This window comes from Tenebrio molitor, chromosome 4, assembly GCF_963966145.1.
Source record: "Tenebrio molitor chromosome 4, icTenMoli1.1, whole genome shotgun sequence".
Taxonomy (NCBI): domain Eukaryota; kingdom Metazoa; phylum Arthropoda; class Insecta; order Coleoptera; family Tenebrionidae; genus Tenebrio; species Tenebrio molitor.
Genome location: NC_091049.1, coordinates 7,623,083 through 7,638,870, shown reverse-complemented (window position 1 = coordinate 7,638,870; position 15,788 = coordinate 7,623,083). Strand labels below are relative to the sequence as shown.

The following is a 15,788-nucleotide window of genomic DNA, read 5'->3' as shown; positions in this document are numbered from 1 at the left end:
TTGCGGCCACGGAATTTTGGCCGTCACTTGTCATTCCATTGACATGAGATCTAAAGCGGCCCTTACGTATTCGTAACCTTACTTTCTGCTATTTCCAGACTTGTCATTTTGACGCTGACTGACTTGCATGAAAACGCGCTTCCTCATTGCCTGCAACAAGTCAAGCACACACATACGTATTATACATGTATATGCAGGAATAACGCAAAGAGATTCATTCACCCTCGGATTCGAGACAAGACTTTCTTGGATCTATTCCTCAGACGACGACGTGAGGTTCTGACGGAGCCCAGGAAATTACTGATATTCACTGCTGCAGTAGCAGTAGTAAAAGGACTGTTTCGTATCACAGTTAAAAGTTGTTCGTCTTGATTACGCGTAGAAATTCGACGTCCCCCGGAACCTGGACGTCGTTCCACTGTTTGATCTTGCCTCCATTTTTTAATAATTGCACTTATGGTGCTTCTTCCTATACCCAAACGTTCCGAAATTTTAGAATGTGATAGACCATCTTGGAACAGGGATATTATCTACACTTTATTAAAATAGGGTATTGGTGCCATGTTCGCAACTATTTGAATGAAGTATGACAGTGACAAATTTTTGGATGTCAATTCAAAAAGTCAATCATAATGACAATAAAGCATGGACTACATCCATTTTTTTTGAATTGACATGAAAGTGACGGCCAAAATTCCGTGGCCGCGATAGTACAGGTATTGGGAAGCCATTGTTCATAATTGTATCATCCATTTTTTAGATTTTCACCTTCTATACGTGTATACGCCGTAAAGACCTAATTTTATTAGGAGTAATATTGGATAAAATAATTCACTGTCACACCGATTTTTTTTTCTCGTGTCAATAAAGCCATGGCAACAAAAAATCACACTCAGCGACTCGACAATCATAGGTGATTAGTGACACAAGCTTCGGATTTGATTTAAAAAAAATACACTCAAATTGGAGAGGTTTATTAGTGTAAAATTGGATAAACAGTTGTATTATACTCGCGGGCTAAATGAATGTTTAACTTGCGATGTTAACGCGCTTGCGGCTTCGCCGCTCGCGCTGTTAAACGCATCGCTCGTTAAACATTCATTTAGCCCGCTCGTATAATAAATAACTATTGTTTGACACATCATTTATCAAAATCGTATGAAAAATAAGGAAGTTATAGCACCAAAGATTTTTCATAATACATCCGGTATCACTGTTAATGATAAAAAAAATGGAAAAAATCCCAATTAAAGAAATATTTTAAAATTAAGCCTCCAACTTAAAAAAAGCAGATGATTATACAGGGTGGTCCCGATATAACCTGCCAAAAAAATTCTGGGTCATTAGAAGGATCTAACAAGTCCAAAAAACCCCTTTTCATTAGGTCCAAAATAATGCGGATAAATTAACCCCTATCCACACGCATTCGACGCTGCTGACCACAAAAATATGTATCTACTCAGGAATTAATTGTTGGTGTTTGTAAGGATGACAGTATCTAAGCAACATAGGTACCTGAATCGTTTATGACAAATCTCAAATCTGACAAACTAAATCAAATTAATGACATTTATTGAAAACGCCGTACACTGTGTGCGTTAATTCACCAGCTTATTTAGGTACAAAAGCTGATTTTGTTGACTGAGATGAATGAGTAATAAATAAAGTGGTGTTCCTCAACGTGTAAATAAATGTAGAGGTAGTGTGTGCAAAATTGTGGAAGAACTTTATAATAAGAGTATCGTCTTAATTGTGGTTAAATAGCCAAAATAATGTATTGAATAAATTTATTTACACTTTACATATTCGTACTTTCAACTCTAACTGAGAATATCTACTAACTAATGAAAGGTAAACTAGACTAACAAAATTATTTATAATAAATGTTCTGTGTACCTTCCGTTGGTACCAATTTTCATAAACAGAATTCAGCATTTCTGGGTTTTTACGAATCTGGTTCGCGGCGCCTGTTACGCGTTTCTGGAGTTGGCCTTTTGTATTTATTTCAACTTCGTATACCAAATCTTTCGTGTGGCCCCAAAAATTAAAATCCAGAGGGGTTAAATAGAGGATCGGGGACGCCATCCTATTGGAATCAGTCAGAACCAACCTCACATAAATGACGGAAGGACTCCTTCAGGATAACGCTCGCCGTATGGTCGCCTTGCCGGTCTTGAATTACCACGTGTTTCGCCATAGAGTAAATGCAAATCGGCGTATTCTTGTTTTGTGAATTTCATAACTTTTTGAAGGATTCGCAAATTTAAAATTAAACTTGACAAATGTCATAGGTGTTACAGGTACCGTTGCTAAAGAAATTGCAGCCAAGTAACCAGAATTACCTTTTTAAAACCGATTAACTCATTAGCGTACAGCAAATTTTGACCAAATTTTCAATTATTTTTATCTCGAAAACGAAAAGACTTTTATTAGAAACATTTTTTGTGTATGAGTTCTACTCATCGTCACCTATTACCGGATTTCTTGTGGCAGGTTATATCGGGACCACTCTGTATTTCAAATTTTTATGGTTTAATAAAAACATTGCAAAATTTAAAGAAAAATTAAAAATATTTAGAAATTAAAAATTACTTTGGTATCTTCAGTACTACGCTCTAGATTAAGCGATCTAAATTAATAAAAAATAAACAAACCAAAAAAGAAAAAAATATATTAAAAAAATTATTCCATTTAAACCATAAAAATAAAAATTAATTATCCTAATACGAACAAACCGAAAGATTCCTCTAAATCCATAAAATTCTCTTCACCCACTATCTATGATATTAAAAATGGGAACAAATTAAATGCTCGATATTTTATTCCCAATGCATGTTACATTTTCCAGTTAATTTATTCAAATGCATGACAAGAAACTAAATATTCGATAAAAATAATAGACGCCCGATAAATGTAATGAATGCTCGATATAAAATTTACATGCTTGTTAAAATAATAAATATTCGATAAAAATAATAGACACTTGATAAATAAATGATTGCTCCATACCAAATTCACATGCTTCCTAAATTAATAAATATTCGATATAAAAATATAGGCTCAATAAATGTAACGAATGCTCAGTACCAAATTCTAATGCTTCCTAAATTATTAAATATTCGGTAAAATATTATAAATGCTCGATAAATGTACATATAATGAATGTTCAGTAGAAGCTTGATGGTGAAAGAATACTTACCCTTCAATAAAAATGATGATTTTATCCATAAAAAAGTTCAAAGCCCACAAAGAGTAGGTACTTACCTATACATTTTCACTGAAAATAAAAAATCAGTGAACACAAAATAAACACTAATTTAATAAAATATGTAATACAAAACAAAAACACATTTTCTGAAGAACTGTATTGAGGAATCTCACTGCCACTCATATCGATTTTAAAAACAGTACGGGTTAATAATAACACACCTATTCCCGCACTGCAGATCAGAACATGGAACATGCCCGCTTCGTTTTGTGAGGTTATGTAGGTACTGTTCGTCGATCGTCGGTAAGCAAACGCCCGTTTATTTGCATTACTGTAAAATGCAAAATTTCATTCAATAGTGAACGTAAATTATCGAGCATTTATATATTTTTTGGGTGCACATTTGATTAAAATACCGACCAGAACTTAACGTGCAAGTTGTATTTTTTATATTGTGATTTTATAAAAAATATAAGGCATTTTCTATTATTTCATACTGCATTTTTATTTTTTTTATAGAACATTTAGTATTTTTTTAATCTGCAAACCGCTTTAAATTACTGGGCGTTAATTACGACCCATTAAAAATAACCTTACCACCAACTAAAGGAACACCAGAAACTCCCAAAGTTGCCTAAAGCTAAATTCCCAACACAGACTCATGCAGTTCTATTGTGTTTATAAAAATTTAAACGCTAAAAACACCATTATAATTATTTTATTCATTTAACAATGGTAATACAATGGCAATACAAATAAAAAAAAAGACGTCTGTGCCATCAACAGTCTATTCATCATGGCTGGTAACAGTTTCTGGACGTGAATCGCCAATAGTGTAAGTCAGACTAACTTTCCCTTCTTTAGTCATATGCAAACCCATAAGAATTTTCTTTGTGACATTTTTGTAGTTGTCGAAGCTTGATTCATACTGTCGCGTTCTAATTTGAGAAAGAGCGGCCGCTGATGATTGGTCAGCAAATTTTAATTCCACAATCAAGCCAGCTTCATTCAAAATCATAAGCAAATCAAGATGAGGAGGTCTTCCTTTAGATTTTCTTCGGGAGATGCTTAGTTCACTGCGAACTATATAAAATTTAGCATTATATGCCAAAACAAAGAGAATACAATGAAATTCGTCCTCGTTTTGGGGCATTATGGCTCCATCAAACAATTTAGAGACAGCCTTTGCATATTCTTTAAATACATTTTTGTCTTCTCTTGTTAGCACTGATTCTAATGCAACCAAATAGCCCTCAATATTTTCATCTAAAAGCTGGTGTTTCTTTGAAAACAATTCTACATCATAACATTTTTCCTGAAACAACGTCCTAATTTCTTGATTTGGAATCCGAATGGTGATTCTTTGATTCTCAGGGCTAGTGCGTAAAACATTCAAGTATCCATTTTTGGTCAAAAATTGGAGGAAAAAATGTGCATCTGACATATGTATAGATTTAAGTTCTTGATGAACCAAGTTTAGTAAGTCAATTATGTTTTCTTTCCAAAATTTTTGAATGGCCTTTATTTCGATCTCTTCTCCATCAATAAGATCTTCAATCAATTCACGAATCTGATAATGTCCAAACAGATGTTTTAGGTGAGTGATGCTGGCCGAGTCAACCCAGTAATTGTCAAAGCATGGTTTCTTCATTTCGTGACTTGTGCTCAAATATTTTAAAACTGAATAACAGCTATAAATGGCATAGTCCCCTGAATACATTAATTTATAACCATTGTACCACTTTTTTACTTGGTCATTATTAAAAGTAGCAAATTCTTCTTTTTCAAACAGACTCTTCACTTCTGTATCTGTAAATCCAAAATAAGGAGCAAATCTAGGTTTTCTCAAAAACTGATAATACTGGATGTTGTTCGCGTCGCTAGATAAAACTTGTTCTGCGACGGGGACACAGGCATTTATTAACCCTCTGTTGAGATGTTCGTTGTTTTTGAACGTAATGGACATGATGCGACCGATAACATCGATGGTTTCGTCCAGAACATCATTATTTGAAGTTGATTGCTTGACGATGATGTTCATGATAGGAGAATCGAATTCATCAATTAATACATAAACGAGTTTGTTATGGTACACATGTAAACAGCGAGATAAGCGCTTCAATCCATTAATCACATCATTTCGACTTAAATTTTCAGAAGTTTTCCAATACTTCTCAAATTCTTCAATACAGCCCAGAACCTCCAATTTCGTATCTGACCAAGAATATTTTCCATCCATCTTTTTCACAAGATACTGATGTTCATTAAATGCACAGTAAATGAGATGCTTTAATGATTGAAGGAGTTCATCTTTAGTTTCACCAGTGATATTTTTAAAGTCCACGTATATGACAGGAGTCTCTTGGCAGTACTTATCAAAAAAAATCCTTTGCTCTTGCCATATTTTTAACTGATTGTCTTGGAAGAGTTTTTTGTTCCCTGTTAGGAATTCTTTCACCATGTCCATGTTTGTTGATTTCCCAAAGCGGCGAGGCGCCAAAGCTACTACCACTTTATCTGCTTCAAGAAAGGCTTTAATAAATAGCGTCTTATCCACAAAGGCAGCAACGTGTATGATTTCACTAAATGATTGTATGGACAAATTACATATTTTCTTTGGTGATGTGCTCTGAAAAGATAAAAACATATATCACATAACCATGCAAGAACAGAAATGCTACATAAACAGGTATGAGACTACATTTATTAAACTTGCCTTTCTTTGTACCTCATTTGCACTTCCTCCTTCCATTCTTGCTCGTTTTTCTAGATGATAACTCATCGGCTAGAAACAATAAGAATAATGTAAAACAATCTGGAGACCTAAACATAATACAAAAAATGTACAGTTGGTTGCAGAAAAAACGGAAAATGAAACTTTTTATAGTGTGAACAAAATCTGATGACATTGACAGTTTTCAAAAAATTAATGTAATTTTTTTTTTTTACCAAAATGCCTCATTTATCTGAAACAGACAGAGCTATCATCGCCGGCCATTTAGAAAATGATAGAAAAATTACGGATCTAGATGCAGAATTTGGAGTAGTAAAAAGTACAGTGACAAGAAATTCTAACCTCGCCGACCTGTCGACAGTTTTACATTAACAAAATTTTAAGGAAAAACGTCAACATAGTTTTTGACATTTTCCGTTTTTTTTTTGCAACCAACTGTATTATTTTTTTAATAAGCACAAGGTCAGGGAAGTATGAAATAAAATCAACATTTATTAATGTCATGCCATTTTGGGCTTACATAAGTCCTAATATAAACTGTATAGTGTGGGTATAACAGCATAATACGTAATTTACATCAACACATGAACAAAAAAACGCCAAATAACAACAGACAAAAGCTTAACAATAAAAACACCTTTCCAGCATCCACAACCCCGGTGAAGCTTTTTTTATACAGTGAGCGGCAAAAGTATGGAATAAATTCATTAAAAATTGAACAAAATTTTTTTCAAAAAAATCTTGGGATAGGTCAATTTTAGTTTATAAAAATACAAATTTTAGTACCAAAGAAAATTCCAAGCAGTCATTTGTTTTCGAGTTATGACGTCATCGATAGTTTTTTTAAATGTAAACCCCCTATTTTTTTTCTTAATTCTGATAGCCCCTTTTAATTGTCTAAATGATAGTATAAAAATTTTGTTACCTTACATAAGGAAATTTTTGAGAAAAAAAATAATAAAGTTGGAAAAAATAAATTTTATAACGAACAAAAACAAGTCAAAAACTGTGTTAGCAAGTACTTAAAATTATGGAATTAAATGTTCGAATTGCCATCCTCCAGCTTGTTGACAATAAGCAAGTTTATAAAGAAATTCCCCCTGTTTTAGTTTAATCTAGTTTTATCCCCGCACCCAATCAAAATTAAAATTTCTATACGTTGTGTTTCTGTTAAATGAGTCATTTTCGAAAACGTTTTGTAACACAAATAACACATACGAATGAAATTGACAGTAACATTTGACTGTTTGATTTACCTACTTGATTTTTTGACTTGTTTTTGTTCGTTATAAAATTTATTTTTTCCAACTTTATGATTTTTTTTCTCAAAAATTTCCTTATGTAAGGTAACAAAATTTTTATACTGTCATTTAGACAATTAAAGGGGCTATCAGAATCAAGAAAAAAAATTGGGGGTTTCTATTTAAAAAAACTATCGATGACATCATAACTCAAAAACAAATGACTGCTTGGCATTTTGTTTGGTACTAAAATATGTATTTTTATAAACTAAAATTGACCTGTCCAAAGATTTTTTTGAAAAAAATTTTGTTTAATTTTTAAGGAATTTATTCCATACTTTTGCCGCTCACTGTATACTTGTATACATCAACGGTACTGAACATGGAATAATTAGAGTCCGCAATCTGGCTTATGAATAGATTACCTATCAATAATACAAATTTAAAACAAGCTTTAGGAATTGATAATTCTCTTCATAATTGTTTTCACGTTTTTTTTTTAAATTTTTTTTCAACACAAGGAATTCCTTCCTCAGAGAAAATTGGCATAAAATCATAATTAAATTTAATATCATGACTTATATTACCTTGTGTTTTTACAAATAAAGTAAAAAACATGTTATTCATATCATTTACTCCCTCATTACAATTATGTTTTTTTCTTATATTGTTTTTGCTTTTTTTTAGTAAATCAGGCATAATTTCTCGATTTATTAAATTAGAATAATTATATTTTGTCCATGAAGTGATAAATTAGTCAAAATCGACAAAATGGATTAACTGCGAGTTTTGAAGATTTTTCCGATTGTGATTTCGTTTGTCAACATTTTAAAAATCATTAACTCTTTACCATACTAAACTAAACATAACAGAGTCGCCCAATCTTTGTAACATCAATGGCACATTATATTTAATGATTAATATTTTTTTTTGAATAAATTTAAAAATGACCAATACTAAAGAGAACAAAATTGTAGCAGAATATTATACACAATTTAAAAATAGTTACAAATCTTTTACTCAAGACTTATTTATTTGTATTTAATAAGAGAAAATTCACAATTAAGATCACGTGACGGCAATTTTAATTATACCATTATACTTTGTGCAGTAGCCCCTCTACCACCCACTGTTGCTAAACAAAGTTAATAAAAGAAAAGCACCAAACACAAACTAAACCAGAGAATCAGATCAATTAACAAACGTATTGGAATCATACACATACATCACCATATCACCATTAATATCTGGCAACAATGCAGAGCATTTCTACCGGGTGGGGCATCGTATACGCGCACGCCAGAAATCGCGACTTCTAATTAAATAAAATTGGCGAAATTTTATATACCTGACTAATTATTGATAAGGTATATTTGAGAATTTTTAAAAAAATTTTTGTTAATAAATAAGGCCGTAACAGTTTTATTAGTATTCTGAAATTAACTGTTAATTTACCTATAAAGTTTTTACACTAAATGAATCTGTATCTGCTAGCCCATCAAACCTTGGTGGCACAATTACAAATTTTGACTTGGTTAGCTAAATAATTCGCTTTTTTATTTAAACGTAAACCAGACGGGTGATTTACGGCACAATGGTATAATTTCCCAACAAATGTATAGCCGACCGTTTTAAACCTTTTTGCCATAAAATTGACAGTTTCCATTGTCACCTAAATTTACGACAGCACAAGTAGCAGGTCATAAATAAAAATGATTTTGAAAGTTGAAATGTAAAACTGCGTTTAATTCAAAATCTAATTGGTATTTTTTTCCGTAGATTTTGTAAATAATTATAGGAAGTGAATCTGGGTAGGTTAGTATAAAAATCAGAATTTGACTTTGGTTGAAATTTACATTTTATTTTTTTTTGGCTTTGTTTGTAAGTGAAAAATTATCAAAAAATTATGAAATGTACGTTACCAGTAGCCAGGTAAGTCTGAAAAATTTCAACAATTTTATTTAATTAGAAGTCGCGATTTCTCGCGTGCGCGTATACGATGCCCCACCCGGTACATCAACGGGGCTGCGCGTGGGAGATGCGCAGTTTGGGCGACGTAAACTACAAGATTACCCGATTTTAATAATTGTAACCAAGGTTTTAAGCTCTCTTTAATTTTAAACTACGACGGTGAGATTGGCCATTACAGTCCTTTTTTTTATAAACAATTGTCAGTGTCAAAATCAGAAAAAAATTTCGTTGTATGGCGTTAACAAGCGTTTATTGAAGAATTTTGGTAATTGTTCACTTTAACTACTTCTGGAATCTTCGCGTTTTTTCTGGCTAGACAGCCTCAGGACGTCCTCCTACATCGTTTCCCACCAGTCAAACCTTGTGCAAATGAAAATTTTCCTTCCCCTTTAATTATACTAAGACTTGGCGCGACGTTGAAACACAAGAGAGAAAAAAAAAAAAAAGGCATTTGCACAAGGTTTGAATGGTCGGACGCGATCTAGGACGACGCCCTGAGGCTGTCTAGCCAGAAAAAACGCGAAAATTCCAGAAGTAGTTAAAGTGAACAATTACCAGAATTTTATGAAGGTGCTCACCTCAAATTGTGGTACGCGGTACGTAATGTAGATCTAATTTCTTAATTTTCCATTTTAAAGCGATACGAACTACTTTTATACCCGATTTTGACACTGACAATTGTTTAGGTATAATAGGTATATTATAATTCAGAATAAGTGGCATCGCGGTAGGCTTTGGAAATTCAAATTTACGTTGGCAGCAAGACCCTTGCTAATAATACCCTAGTTTCGATGCTGTTGGTAACCTTCGTTTTTAATTTGGCCTTGATATTATCATTGGAATCGTTTTGTGTTTATTTTCTTGTTATAAGTATTTGGAATTTCCTTCTTTCATTTATGAAAAATGTATTATTTGTCTGGAGGTTATCTCTGCTGTGGGTGAAAACCATGTCAAAATTATGTACTTAATGCATAACCTCAGAATAAAGTAATGACGGTTTCACATGTTTACTAAATTCTTTGACATAATATAAAGCTCACTTTAGAGACTCAACGCCTACCGCGATGCCACTTATTCTGAATTATACTAGACTTTAATTTTCGACACAACCTTTGAAAATGAACGGAAAGCAGACAAATTATATTTTACTTATAACATTTAATAAATATCAAGACATTTACTTACCCGTTAAAAACAATTTGATGTACCAAACAGCAAACACTATTAAAACATTAATAAATAACAACACACGCCACAGGCCGCTGCACAGAACGGCCCACACAGGGGATATTCACTCTTTAAAAAATAATAAAATATCGGGAGTAGGGATAATAGTTGAGAGTAATGCCGCTGAAGCGCTGGCAAGCAATAATAAATCGAGATTAAAGAGATGTAACATATTGCTGTCTCGTTACTCTCAATCGTTCAAAAGTTTTGTTGTTTGCGCATGTGTATTGTGATTGTGTAGCCATGGTAGCCAACGAACAGCCAGCGAAATTAACGAAAGCACGTCGAGTAATAGCTTTAATGCCGTTTCTCTTGTTACAGGTAAGATTGTTTTATATTGTAAATAAATTTGGTGATGGGTAGATTAAGAAAAATTGTTAGGTATCAATAAAAAACTCTTGTTACAGGAGAAACACAATATAGTTTTTATTCGCACTTCACGAAGACCCAGAAAACATTATATGTATATTGAAAATAATTACATACCAATAATAACTAAACGTTATTCACGTGGAGTTGAACATTTCATGGTCAATAACTATTACTTAAATTTCGAATTTTCTCCAACAGTCGAAAGAGTAGTATCAAGTCCGGTTCACATTTTTCCGTCAAACTGACAAAAAAACACGGTTTCCCCATCAACCCATAAAGATTTATGTTAAAAATTTTGCAACAGATGGGGCTAGTTACCAAGCGATTTTTTTAGGTTGTTTTTGTTGTTTTGTTGGCCTTGCATGCTATTTGCTGTTGAAACAGAAAACACGGTTTAGTCGCGTTTAAGATATAATGATCTTAAAAATATTGCCCTTTGTATCGAACGACACCAAAAATCAAAATACAACAAATATTATGTACAGTCGCGAGCAATAAATTTTGGTCGCCAAGGTCATTCTTTGACGCAATTGAAAATGCTCAATTGTAAAACAGTCGTAAATGTCATAACCTATCATCATGTTGTATGACATTAATTGTCATTTTGTTCTCATTTTTTTGACATGGGCATAATCAGGCAGGGAAATTTTTTAAATTTGTGATAATCTAACCAAATTTTGAAATGACATTGACGACCAAAATTTATTGCTCGCGACAGTAGGTTCATATCTTCTACAAAAAAGAAGATTGAATATTTTTACCTGATATTTTTACTTAACAACGTACTGGTAAGCATTTTGGGGCACCCGGTATAGTGTATTTAAAAAAATTATTATTATGGTGTATTTATTATTACTATGTTTGTTCAAGTTTGCCACCGCAACAATAAAACCCACGAGCCGCCACTGCTCAAAAGTCAAAATGGGTTATTCGTTATTAAATTTAAGCGCTGGTCGAGCGTATTACGTGCGTGTTTATCTTTAAGAAATAAATTTAGATACAATAATTGTTATGTACACCATAATTAAGTTTCATTTTTTTAATCAATAAGAAAATTATCATAGACAATACAATATGTACGGGTTATTATAAATGTTTGTAGTCAACGAGCCCATGAAAACAAATGATTTTTTTTTCTTTTGCCGTTCCATAGTTCAATACGAAAATGATACGAAGTAGATTATTATTCTTGACATTAGGAGGTTATGTTTACCTTCAAAAAATTCTTTGAATTATTAACCACAACAGTGAAGATTCGTTTAAAGAGATTGTTCCAACGTTTTAATACCGTGAGTAACAGTGACTAAAATCCATCAAGACGGGATTTGTTATCAAAGTGAACTTTAAAGTTCATATGGTTCAATCCATCTCATACGATTTAATTTTCTCTATTTCAGTTTTATAAACTTATCCACTGATGTTCAACCACAGGTGTGTAGAACTGAATTGTTGCTGCTAAATTATTGAATGGGTACTGAATCATTTTTGTTTTAAAAGTTTCGAGAAAACAATGTTAGGTACCACAAGATTCCAAAACTGTTGATGGAAAATGAGACAATTAAATCATTGTAAATAGACATTTTATTTATGTGTTATATGGCAACAAATTAAAGCTATTTAACTGTCCAGCAAGGTTTTATTGTTGTTGATGTGCATTAAATGATTTCCAATGTTATAATGTGCAGGGGCAGGATACACAAGATGGGCGTGGAATAGTCATTAACGAAATCAGCAACAAATATGGAAGAGGAGGTATACTTATTAGTTCTAACGTCTCCCTGACTACAATCAGGTTATGAACTTACAGCAGGACCATGCCTTGTTTGAAAAGAATGACAAATCCAAAGTTCTGTTATCATTCATGTGGTTTAAAAACCAGCTGCAATATGCAACACAACATGGATAATCTGCTGGTTTCAGTTCTTGAAACAATGACATTTTATAAGGGTGCAAATTTAATCTTTTCTTCACAATTTTCTGACATGTGCAATGATGTTCTGGAATTTTGTTCCATTCTCTCTCTCAAAACTTCATCAACTTGAAGGCTTCTCGATGACTTTTCCTTTAACACATCTCTAGTTTTGTCTATTCACAATCCATAGAATGTGGGTCATTAAAGATTGTTCCTCTATCTCTAAATTAGGAAACTTTGCGAGATATTGATCCTTACATGATTGCATTCTGTTTTCATCTCGTACACCATTTTAATAAAATGAAATAATAATGAAAGTAGCCTGTTCCACGGTGTACCCCATTGCAATCCTAAAAAAATGTGTTTAGGAGAAACTGATAATTAGAAGAGAATTTGGAAGAGAACAGTTAACCTGAAAATAAATTTACTTGAAACTTACAGAATTTTACTAACCTAACCTTGATCACTGTTGTATACTCATCGTCGTCTGCTATGGTCGTCTGTGGTCTTAACACTCTTAACATTTACTAAAGACTTATTTTGATTCCAAGGAATAAAATGCGGTAATCAGTGATTTGACATTGACAGTGACTTTTACAGTTTCAGTTGGTCAGAAGCTCACTCATGCCAATATTCCACTAGATACAGTGCAGAATCGAAACAAGGCGGCACAAATTCATGGCCTACTTGGACTACAAACATTTATAATAACCCTGTATATTCAATCCGAAAACGACTGTATAAAATCCATTATAGGCTTGTTGGTAAGATATTCGCGTTGAATCCAAGTCGTCTCGGGTTCGAATTACTGCGAGAATCGCCCTCAAATGTCACATGACTTATATTGACAAATCACAACTCCGAATTATTTGAATAGCAACCAATCACAATTTAATTAAGCGGAAATTTTCCCTAGGGAAAATTTCCGTTATAATTTACCTAGGGAAAAGTTTTTTCGGGCGATTCTTTTCCGAATATACCTCGGGACAGATATATATCGCCAGAAATTTTTTCTTGCAGTCCAACACTCGTGTTTGTCGCTCAAAATTACCCTCGGGCTGACGCCCTCATGTAATTTTCTTGCGACAAACACTCGTCTGTCAGGACTGCTCGAAAAAATTTCCGGCAATATATCTGTCCCTTGGTATATTATATATGAGAATCGCCCTCAAATGTCACATGATTTATATTGACAAATCACAACTCCGAATTGTTTGAATAGCAACCAATCACAATTTAATTAAGCGGAAATTTTCCCTAGGGAAAATTATCGATATAATTTCCCTTGGGGAAAAGTTTTTTCGGGCGATTCTCTTCCGAATATACCTCGGGACAGATATACACGGTGTCCCAGAACTCGCGCCCCAGAGAAAAAAGGGGAAATCTTCATAAAAGAACAAATAAATAATCCCAATGAAATTTTTTTCTATCTTGAACGGTATTCGAGAAAAGAACAGTTTAATTCGACCAATCAAAGCATTTTAGGCCATCCAGGTCTATTTCCCGTAATTGTTGCATATTTTATTACGTTTTCAATAAACTGACCGGCTATGAAACTTTTGAGAAACGTCAGTGTCAAAATTTCATTCAAATCACTTCAAATCGCTTTAGTACCGCCGTCGTGGTCAACCGTGCTCTTTTATCATGTATTCTGCAGCGGATTATGTAGAAATGTTGATAATTTACGGAGAATGTGGAAATGAAGTAAATCCACATGCTCTATTTTCAAGAGCATTTCAGCAACGATTTTATATAAATTTGTGGGTTGGTCTATTAGGGAATCGTGTGGTATGTCTTCAATAGAAATTAGTTTACATGTCAGCTAACTTCTCTCTTTAGGTAGGATCTTTTGAATTTGCTGCACGGTAAGCGCCAGACATTCACCCAGAATTTTCAATGGAGAATTTTTGAACGCAAAACTTCCCAATTTGCTTGAAGACATTCCACTTCTTTTTTGTGCTACCGGCTAGTTTCAACACGACAGCGCACTACCACACTTCAGTAGACAAGTTCGAGAAATTTTGGATCAACAGTATCCTCATCGATTGATAAGAAGTTGTGGTGGTCCACGACACTGGCCTGTGCGGTCCTATTGCCTTACTGCTACAGGAGAACAATTCAAAAGTTGCGTTCAGGAAGCTTTTGCCACAATTACTTCTAAAATGGTTACGAATTCTAAACTGAGTCTCTTGCAACTGGCATGGTTATGCCTGCAAATGAATGGTGGCCACTTTGAGCACTTCCTCTTATTGTATTTATTTTTCGGTTCATAATCCCTTTTGGCTTGTGTTATATCTTTTCTTCCTGTTTTGTACGATAAGCTCACGTGCATTAGAATAAACAAGGTTGTTTTCAGAACCGCCAGTTGTTGTTTTATTTAAAAAAATAAAAACACAGATTCATGTGATCGATGGCGAATGTGACATCTTGAATGACATTTGCCTTAACCTAACATGTTGATGTTGACACTTTAGCGGACATGTCATTCTGACATTATTTAATTGTGACAATTTATAAACTTAGCAACCGATTTTATTCACATTAACACCTCAGAGTTCCCTTTCTGGAATTGGTGGATCTTAGATGTATCACAACTCTCTTATGCAAGCCATTAATTGTTCTTCGTTTGCATTTTTAGAATCGAGATTGTTGTCGGCATTTGTCTGTTTTCTCTGGGGCGCGAGTTCTGGGACACCCCCTGTATATCGCTAGAAATTTTTTCTTGCAGTCCAACACTCGTGTGTCAGGACTGCTCGAAAAAATTTCCGGCAATATATCTGTCCCTTGGTATATTACGAGGGCAATTTTTTATGTAATCTACCTAGCAATGAATATGAAAAGTTAAAATAAAAATGGTCATTCTGTTAAATAGCTGTGACAAAAATTGTAAATTAAATGGAAAGTACTGTATTCAAGAATTTAAATATATTCAATGAAGAATATCCAAAATTCCGAAAAAAGTTTTCAAGTCTTATTCAACAAGTTAATAAATTAAAAATTATTATTTTTGTTCTTATATGTATTATGGTAATTGTTATTATTGTTTTCTTAATTTATTACTTCAACACTAATAAAAAATAGCGATTTATTCAACAATGTCCAGAAACTAATACGTGCCTGTGA

At 33.2% G+C, this 15,788-nt stretch overlaps 1 protein-coding gene and 2 long non-coding RNA genes across 6 annotated transcripts; 1 reads left to right on the top strand and 2 right to left on the bottom strand.

Moving 5' to 3' along the window:
- Positions 1 to 3,910: 3,910 nt before the first annotated feature.
- On the bottom strand, positions 3,911 to 10,472 carry LOC138128432 (uncharacterized). Of its 4 annotated transcripts, none has more exons than XM_069044664.1 (3): positions 10,340 to 10,472; positions 5,925 to 5,993; positions 3,911 to 5,837 (listed from the first exon to the last, which is right to left on the bottom strand). In XM_069044664.1, the coding sequence occupies exons 2-3, from the start codon at positions 5,988 to 5,990 to the stop codon at positions 3,996 to 3,998; spliced, it is 1,908 nt and encodes a 635-aa protein (XP_068900765.1). In that variant the 5' UTR covers positions 5,991 to 5,993; positions 10,340 to 10,472; the 3' UTR covers positions 3,911 to 3,995. The 4 variants fall into 4 exon arrangements, with proteins under 4 accessions (XP_068900765.1, XP_068900768.1, XP_068900767.1 ...); XM_069044667.1 differs by lacking the exon at positions 10,340 to 10,472 and adding an exon at positions 9,733 to 9,823; XM_069044666.1 differs by lacking the exon at positions 10,340 to 10,472 and adding an exon at positions 6,056 to 6,634.
- Positions 10,473 to 12,316: 1,844 nt separating this feature from the next.
- LOC138128458 (uncharacterized) lies at positions 12,317 to 13,621 on the bottom strand. The gene is made up of 2 exons (XR_011158674.1): positions 12,988 to 13,621; positions 12,317 to 12,934 (listed from the first exon to the last, which is right to left on the bottom strand). It is a non-coding gene; the product is annotated as an uncharacterized lncRNA (long non-coding RNA).
- Positions 13,622 to 13,814: 193 nt separating this feature from the next.
- Positions 13,815 to 15,029, top strand: LOC138128466 (uncharacterized). Its single transcript, XR_011158683.1, has 2 exons — positions 13,815 to 14,453; positions 14,505 to 15,029. It is a non-coding gene; the product is annotated as an uncharacterized lncRNA (long non-coding RNA).
- The last annotated feature ends 759 nt before the right edge of the window (positions 15,030 to 15,788 follow it).